This window comes from Pinus tabuliformis, chromosome 8, assembly GCF_031772625.1.
Source record: "Pinus tabuliformis cultivar Carrire ecotype Pingquan chromosome 8, CPIR1, whole genome shotgun sequence".
Lineage (NCBI taxonomy): Eukaryota > Viridiplantae > Streptophyta > Pinopsida > Pinales > Pinaceae > Pinus > Pinus tabuliformis.
In genome coordinates, this window is record NC_142294.1 from 1,570,100,526 (window position 1) to 1,570,110,465 (window position 9,940).

A 9,940-nucleotide genomic window follows, 5' to 3' on the forward strand; every position below is an offset into this window, starting at 1 on the left:
TTAAGTAATACAAGTATTTTATAAGGAATTAATGTTAAATTTGACCATAAAATCAAAAGAGGTATGAAGAGTAAATGTTAATCATATTATTTTTTTTCGTTTTGGCATTCTACGTTATCAATATGTTTGAAGAACAAGGTTTCTATGATGTCTATTTATTTGAAATACGTGGTATTTATGATGTTGGATTTAAAATTTTAGTTTTTATTTAGAGGAAAAACTTAAAGAGGAAGTGCAGGAGGTTTTTAAAAAGATGGATATGTTTATGATTAGGAAGTTTTAAGATTGTAACTGGAATGGTTTTCAAAAAGGATGGATATGATTTGATTACGAAAAGGGGTTATGAAAAGGGATTTTCAAAAGGATGAATATTTTTATGGTTGAAAAAAAATGTCATGAAGGATGTTGAAAAAAATAAATCTCAAATCGAGAAAGAGATCAAAATTATAAGACTGGTTGCATCTCAAATCGAGAAAGAGATCAAAATTATAAGACTGGTTGCTTGTGACATATGAATACACTATTTTAACATTATATCAAACCTTTCACTATCTCTCACTTACATGTCACTCCCTTCCATTACTTGCCATATGTTTTTCTAATATTAATTTCCTCTAAGAAACTCCATTCTAGTGAATTTAGATGCATGGAATTGACTTTATGTGCCCATCATCAACACATTGATATCAATATTGTGTATGCTACCTTATCATATGAATGAATGTAAATTAATTTTCATTGTTGATATATTGACACAATATTGTCATAGAAATTAATGTAATATTTTTTAAATCAATATAGACTTTTCTCTCAATTCAAATTTTATTCATCTCATTATTTTTCAAGTTATTTATACCTTTTTGGCAACCATGTTTTCTACCTACCTTCTACATATATGCATTGACTATTTATAGTTAGAATTTATTTTCCAAGGGTGCATAACACATTTTTATCTTTAATTATGCTACCTTGACATACAAATGAATGTAATATTCTTTATCATCAACATATTGATGTTGTTTTGTCATACAAAAAGATGTAATATTCATCAATGTTGACATGTTTTCAATATCTAACCTTTGATAATAAATATCACACATTAAGAAGTGTTATAACCATAGTACGAAAGTAGTAGGCATAATTTGGTCACAACCATTACGATAAACCTTGTCGGCGCCACATGTCTAGAGGACTCAACACGCCTTAACTTGAATGTATGCTTTGGGAGCATGACAAGTTGTATCTATAATACCCCTAGTAAATTGTAAATATTTTATTTATTTTTCTGTTGAATTACTTTTATAAACTATGGGCCCAACCCAAGTATGAATATATGATGTACATAAATGTTTTTATAATTTGACATTTATAAAAATGTTGCATTTGGTCAGCGATGTAAATTACGATGGGAAAATATGTTAAAATGAATTTCACATTCCAAACACTTAGAGGGCAGTGACAAAAGGCCCAAGAAGGAATATCGACAGAGTTAGTTTCTTATCTAAATTACATTCCCTAGAGATAGATTATCTCCGTTAGGGAAAAAGGTTGGCAAAGAGCGTGAGGGGAAAAGTTGAGGCAACCTTGTGGTTTTAGAGTCTTGCTAGAGGAGGCCCAAGAAAGATAAAATAGTTGTTGAGCTTAAAATATCTTAGAATATGAAATTGTTTGAAGAAGGAATGACATTGCCAAGAAGAATCCTATGATGGACCCAGTGTGGTCTTTATCAAGAAAAATTGTTGTCGCTGTGAAATTGGCTCGAGGAGATCCCTGGTAGAGGGAACCCATTTTCATTGTTTGGGTGGATCATTCTTTTACCCATTGTCCTTTTCAGTGATAGGGCACATTGATTAAACAAATAAGTAGTGCATCGAATAATTTTCTTTTGTACCATGTGATAAAATCTTATTTTCATGTTTTTTGTGTTGTAACATTGTTATGTTAATTGTTGAGATGAGCTAGGTTAGTTACCCAAATGACAATGGACAAGTTTGAAAGCGATCAACATGTATGAGTAACAATCATGAACACCTTCAAATGCATCTAGATGAAATATGGAAGGCCCCAATGATAGACCTCATCAAGTCCTCGAGATCGTATTAAAAAAGAAGAAACAAAACTACATGCCCAATGGCAAAGAGCTTGAGAGGGGAAAAGTTGAGGCAACCTTGTGGTTTTGGAGTCTTGCTAGAGGAGACCCAAGAAAGATAAAATAGTTGTTGAGCTTAAAATATCTTAGAATATGACATTGTTTGAGGAAGGAATGACATTGTCAGGGAGAATCCTATGATAGACCCAGTGTGGTCTCTATCAAGAAAAATTGTTGTCGTCGTGAAATTGGCTTAGGGAGATCCCTAGTAGAGGGAACCTATTTTCATTGTTTGGGGGGGTCATTCTTTTGCCCATTGTAATTTTCAGTGATAAGACAAGTTGATTAAACAAATAAGTAGTGCATCAAAATAATTTTCTTTTGTACTATGTGATAAAATTTGATTTTCATGTTTTTTGTGTTGTAATATTGTTATGTTAATTGTTGGGATGAGCTAGGTTAGTTACCCAAATGACAATGTACAAGTTTGAAAACTATCAACATGTATGAGTAACAATCATGAACACCTTCAAATGCATCTAGATGAAATATGGAAGGCCCTGGTGATAGACCTCATCAAAGTCCATGTTCTTGTAAAAGATGAGTGCAAAGATTTACCCTGTAAACCTCAGCATGCCATGCATATATTCATACTAAACCATTAGGAATTGATATGGTTGTCTTAGAGAATGAAAAGTTTAAAATTGTTTCAGTTTCCGAAATTTACATAGCGAAATTATTTCAAAGAAAGGGTTACCCTGACAAAAGGAAAAAAACATAACCTCTATTGAAAATTTTCCATGCAACTAGATAATAACATTGAGAGCTAAACAACACCCTGTTCAAGTTAACTTAGAAAGGTGATCATTAAAAAAAGACAATTGAGGAATCTTGTGAACAAGTCTGCAATATAAGTAATCCATTTCCATCATAAAGGGAATGAGAATTTGAATACACGAAAGTAACCATGAATAGTCGATCCATATTTATGTACACGTACACAACATACAAATATGAAAGTCATGCAATATAGGGGAGATTCATGACAATAAATATATACATTATAGAATCCCACAATATAGGGTGTATTGGCCACCGACCATATTCGTATTTTGAGTTAAACAATTTACAACATCTTCAACCAAATTTTTAACAATTCAGCCCTAGAAGTAAATAACCTATCGAAACCCTAAATATAAAAACATAAACCACCCATGAATTGGATTTTGGGTTGTGAATATAAAATCTTGAAACAAAGAGAAACATGAAACCCCATAAGCCAAGTTTCCTCCACTACTCTATGTAAATCTACTTAATGAATTTGTAACAATTGATAAAAAATTATATGGGTAGCCCATATATGGAGAGTTCTAAGCGATTCTTCTTTCGAGAGTTGCTTATTATCTTCTTGGTCAAAAAACTAGGAAAAAAGTTTGAAATTCTAAGGATCACATCAATTATGGCTTTGTTGTCTTTTTCGAAAATATTTTGGATATCCCTAAGCAATGTTTTGAAAATTTTCAGCTCGAGATCCATCTTCTATGTCTATTTGTGTACTAACTTCATTTGAGGTCTTTTATGCACCATTGTAAAGTTATTTGAGCATAGAATAACATTGCAAGTGGTCTAGCTAAAGAAAGAGTTTTTAGACCCCAAAAAACTTCATTAAATTCCTCCAACTGTCTCTCTAAGGTTTTAAACTTCAATTCACCATACTAGGATCCTCCAGTAAAAATGACGCTGAGTTGATTCCTTAATTGTTTCCACTTTGAAAGCTTCGAAATGGATGAAAATTTCACCACTAAGACCCTCGGATAAAAATGGCCCTTTGAGTTGATTCCTTGATTGTTTTCACTTCGAAAGCATAATAATAAAATTATCCAATCTAGATAATGCAAGCTCAATCCAAAGTGGAAGTGGAAGTGGGGATGGAAGTCTCTATGTGCAAGTTCATAAAAATGGTCCTCTAAGTTGATTCCTTGATTGTTTTCACTTCGAAAGCATAATAATAAAATTATCCAATCTAGATAATGCAAGCTCAATCCAAAGTGGAAGTGGAAGTGGAAGTGGAAGTCTCTATGTGCAAGTTCTAGGAGTTTACTCCTTCCTCTATTCAAGGGGAATTCGGAATTTTAGGCATTTGTAGGCCTTATTGAACAATTTAAAAAACACTCACAAACAAACATTTTATTTTTTTTAAATAGTATAAACCAAACATATTCTCACCATTAATTAGTAATTAATAGATAAAATTTATTATAAATTAAATATTATTTAAAATATATATTTACATTAATAAATAAGTATTAGTAATTAGTAGATAAAAGTTATTATAAATTAAATATTGTTTAAAAAATATATTAACATTAATAAATAAATATTGCTACCATTAACTAGAATTATGGTTGTTAACTAGAATTATGGTGGGACGTAATAGTTATCTTTTCCACATTAACTAGAATTATGGTTGTTAACTAGAATTATGGTGGGACGTAATAGTTATCTTTTCCACATAGTTCAAACCTATACTAGTAACATAATGAACTTTAATGTATTTCCCCAGGTTCAAATCTCTACTATTAACATAATCAACTACACACACTTGATAAATTATGTTGTAATCACATGTATAATGCTTTGATAAATATTATTGTATTTTTATATTGGTAAATATGTTACAATAGCTACTACTACATTATTACTAAAGAAAAAAATTATATATAAAACAAAATCAAAATTTTACATACAAAATTTCATTTATTTCTCATTGTAATAAAATATTTAAAAATTTATTGTATTTTTATATTGGTAAATATGTTACAATAGCTACTACTACATTATTACTAAAGAAAAAAATTATATATAAAACAAAATCAAAATTTTACATACAAAATTTCATTTATTTCTCATTGTAATAAAATATTTAAAAATTTATTAATTTTAAATAAAACAATATTAAAGCAAAACTATCCTAGAATTTTATAAAAAAAAAATCTAACTTTTACCGACCATGCTTTAATCACATAATTATTAAAATAAACACATTTTAAACCATTATTCATTATTACTAAATAAATTGGAGTTAAATTCTTCGATTCATTTTCAAAAATATTTTATTTAAAAAAAACATACTATAAATAAAATTCATAAAAAAATCAATATTCATATTAATAAAAATAATTCTAATTTTAAATAAAAATAATTTTTAAAAATAGAGTGATTTCAAATAATTTTGGAAACTTAAATAATTCTAATTTTAAATAAAAATAAATTTTAAAAGTAAAGTGATAAAAAAATCAATATTCATATTAATAAAAATAATTCTAAATTTAAATAAAAATAATTTTTAAAAATAGAGTGATTTCAAATAATTTTGGAAACTTAAATAATTCTAATTTTAAATAAAAATAATTTTTAAAAGTAAAGTGATTTCGAATAATTTTAGCAACTTAAATACCTTAAGACCATGGTATCTCTCAAATTATAGAGCCTAAATAAACACAAAACACTAAAATAAACACAAAACACTTAACTAATGTGTATATATATATATAACCAAATGGTCGTGTGTGTGTATATATATATATATATATATATATAAAATCAAAAGACCATTTTAAACTTCTTCCACCATTAAATCGTGGTTTCTCTCCGACTATAAATCAAGCCTAAATAAACACAAAACACCTGACAACATTTGACAAGTAATCAAATGACAAGTGTATATATATATAAAATCAAATGGTCGGATGTATATATATTATATAATATATATATTCACAAGACCATTTTTTTAAGCTTAAACTTCCTCCACCATTTACCAAGAAACAATCATGATCATTGAGATAAATATTACTTTAAAAAAACAAAAGCAATCATTTCTAAACCCAAACTTCTCACATTCTCCTACCTACCATGACCCGGATAAGAGTTTTGCAAACATTCAATAAAAAGGGACATTTTTTAAATAAGAATGAAAATGATCATCCTTTTTAAAATAATAATGTTACATATTTAAACAAATAGAAGGATAGCTAAATAAAAAATATGCTAAAATACTTCAAATGGAAAATATAAAGATTACAACTTTTCAAGTTTTATCAAAATAAATAATATTTTTTTTAAAATATATCAAAATAAATAATATTTTTTTATTAAATAAATATATAATCATTATATGCCCAAAAAACATCATCATAAATTAATAATATTTTTTTATTAAATAAATATATAATCATTATATGCCCAAAAAATCATCATATAATTGAATTTCTATAAAAATATGCTAAGAAAATACTTCGAATGGAAAATATAAAGATTAAAAAGATTACAACTCTTCAAACTTAATCAAAATAAATAATATTTTTTTATTAAATAAATATATAATCATTATATACCCAAAAAAAAATCATCATATAATTGAATTTCTACTGTTCATTCTTATTTCTACTGTTCATTCTAAATAACACTAAGGATAAAGGGATAAATAATACTATGGATGCACAATCGAAATAAATAGTAATTCTCTCCTTCAGCTATAATTAATATATACATATTTACCAAATAATGTGATTTTGATTCTCTCAATTCAGCTAATTTTGATTTTCTCAATTCAGTTATCAAAAAAATAGTTGATATACATTTAATCTCAACATAATTAATAATTTACCAAATATTATGATACATAATATGATTCTAATTCTGTGTGTCACCAACTTAATTCATAATTTACCAAATAATGTAAATTTGATTCTCCAGTCACCAACATAATTGTTAATTTACCATAAACGATAATTTAACAAATAATATGATTATGATACGCTCTATCACAAACTCCCAATGCATGCTGGCCAGCATAAAAATGATAAATAGTTCTATTACTAATAGTAGAACATGCATAAAGATGATGAATAGTTCTATTTTCTTCCCGAAAAAGAAAAAACTACCTCGTTTTCGATTGAAATAACAAGTCAAATTTAATTTGCTTGAAGTCTATAGAAATCAATGTAACTAATGGATAATACTTACATGTGCAGTACAAACAGAGAGACTCTGTAAAATAAAAACACACATACCAAATGCGAGCATGAAGGGGAATGAAACCCAAAAAGGAAATTACATAACACCCAGAAATACAGAAACTTGAGAGAAGAAACTATAGATGATGTGCCCAAAAAAGAAAACCAGCAAAAACTAAATAAGAACTCGTCCAAGCATCTGGACAAAAGGAGCAAAATCATTACTAATGCAGAAAGGGATGAAAAATTGCAGATTGAAATCCTTGTTCATTGAAATACATGGAATGTTTTGTTTAAAGAAGTATCAAACATGTGTTAATATTACAATGCATGTTTTCATAAATATATTACATTGCATGTTTGCATTAAAAAAAATTGTCAGACAAGCAACAGTAAATACATTATATTGCAAGTTTTCTTTAAACAAATATCAGTAAACACATTGCAAAATGTCAGCAAGTATAAATTTACCACTATCAAAAATAAGACATCAACCAACGAACCATGTCTCTCAGTAACTTAAAAAACCAGGCATCAATCAATGATGCCCTCTCAGTAACTTAAAAAATCACAAAGCAATGAAGCAGACATAAACCAAAGCAAACCAATGAGGCCTCTCAAAACCTTCCAAGTATCAGCTACAAACAAATGTAAGTCCATTTACATAGCTTTATTTTTTCATTGTTCTTGCTTCTGGGGAGGAGCATACTGTGTAAATCTATAGACCTCTGGGTTTAGGAATATGCGCCAATCTCTCTTAATCCAGGCCTCTCCCAGGTTCTTTGTATTTTGTTCTCTTAGTGTTCCGAGATAAACAGATCTCAAAATTTTAAAATTACCTGTATTGCAATCACTTCCACTTGATAAGGAATCGCTACCCAAATCTTGGCTTTAACTAAAAACAGTTACCCAAAAATTCAGTACCAAAATGACAAAACAACAGAAAAATCAAATGCTAATTGTTGCTATATTTCTCACCAGCGATATGCCCAAAAACTGAAATCATTTGGGGGTATCAGGGGCTTCAGAGGTCGCCAATTCCAACTCCAACTCCAGCACTTCCAAAAATTTAGCATCTGCCTCCCTTTCAAGCTTTTTCTGCTCTTCCCATTCATCTTGCAGCATTTGAGATCTTGGAGCAACCGCCATGGGACGCTCCCACTTCCCACCAAGATTTTTGTTTATGGATGCAAACCTCTTGTGAACTTTTACAATCGTCTCGACTCGGAGGTTATAATTGTTCACAATGTTTTGAATACTGCAAAAGAAATCACCCATCATCGCCCTAACTTCCTCTCTTGCATCAGAGCGGCCAGACGAATAGGGACCGGAGGTGTAAACAGATTCCTGTGTCTTCTTTCTTTTGATGGGTGGGTCGGAAGCAGCCGTATCTGGGCTTAGGGCTCTCTTCTCACACTTCGTAGACATTTTGTTGTCTGAATTTAGTCGGGCAGAGGCGGGCAGTTGGCCTGTGCTGGGCGCAAGTGATAGCCTATGGAGGGTGTGATAGCAACAGTTCTAAGGGATATTGAGGATCTGATTGCCACAGTTCTGGGGAGGAATATTGGTAGTGTTGGGACGAAGAGGGCTGCAAATCTTTAAAGAATTATTTCCTTAACTGCCACGAAATTTGTAAATTAAATGTTCCAGGCATACATCAAAGCAATTACAGAAAATTCAAATCATTCTTCTGCTAAATTCACATACAGAAGCGATGTTACCTGATCAGATGAATGTACGGGACCCTGCACATCATTTGATGGCGAGCTGGCCGATTTGTGTGATCGCGAACATCAAATCCTTTGCTACCTTGCACATAATTTGATGGCAGAGCGGCCAAATTGTGTGATTGTGACCATTAAATGCTTTGCATACACCCACATTAATTTTTTGATAAATGCAAATCGAAAATGGATGAATGCAATTGCTGGCCAATTCCTCTGTTACCACTTCGAAATGCCATAAATGCAAATTAGTGGAAGGAAGGACAGTTGTCTTTATTTCAAAGAAATCAGTTGAGAGACACCCATGATCTCTAACGATTATCATGGTGTGGAGCAGGTCCATACCTGCACGATTCAATAAAGGGAGGCGTGGGAAGTAAGTTTTTTATTATAGAAATTTCTATGATGCTTTTTGGTTTAATAAAAAAGTCGTGCAATCTACAGTTTTATGCCTTTTTTTGGCGTTACATAGTCCTGATCCTTTTGCCCATTTGTCCCCTTCCCATATTGTGAAAGAAAGTCCTTAAGGAAGGTCACAATGATCCTTCTCTTTGTGCCCATCTTATATAGTGCAAGAAAGTCCTCTAGGAAGGTCACATTGATACTAACCATAAGTTATATCTATCAAGGTGAAAAAAAACAAATGTATAATTAATAGTAGTCCTGTAACATCCAATTTACCATGTGATCTATATTAGAATTTTCTTTGGTTAATATACCTCATAATATATGACCCACCTTCATCAAAGGAGCAAACCAATGGAATGGAACCATTGATTAGAAATTGGATGAGAAGCATCTAAGATTGGTTTTTTGTGGATCGTGATAGTATTACTAGTTAGAAAACCATGACATAGGATTAAAAAAACTATTTGAACCCAAACATGTCCTTCCTATGGTTTATGTATTAATAAACATATAATCCTTATATATCCTAGGTACATAGGCTAATAAACCTTATATCCACTATTGTCCCCATAATAATAACCTTTATGGTCTATTTGTTATTAAACCTAATAACCTGTATGATCCCTTTTCTATTGATACCTTATACATGTTATAACCACTAGAATCCTTATTTTAATAGCCCTTATAATCCTCATGGCCTG

The 9,940-nt window shown here is 30.2% G+C and overlaps 1 protein-coding gene across 1 annotated transcript; it reads right to left on the reverse strand.

Annotated features, from left to right (window-relative positions):
• Positions 1–7,568: 7,568 nt before the first annotated feature.
• Positions 7,569–8,993, reverse strand: LOC149242024 (uncharacterized). The gene is made up of 2 exons (XM_089367617.1): positions 8,086–8,993; positions 7,569–7,946 (listed from the first exon to the last, which is right to left on the reverse strand). Exon 1 carries the CDS (start codon positions 8,533–8,535, stop codon positions 8,110–8,112), a length of 426 nt encoding a protein of 141 aa, XP_089223743.1. The 5' UTR covers positions 8,536–8,993; the 3' UTR covers positions 7,569–7,946; positions 8,086–8,109.
• Between the last annotated feature and the right edge of the window lie 947 nt (positions 8,994–9,940).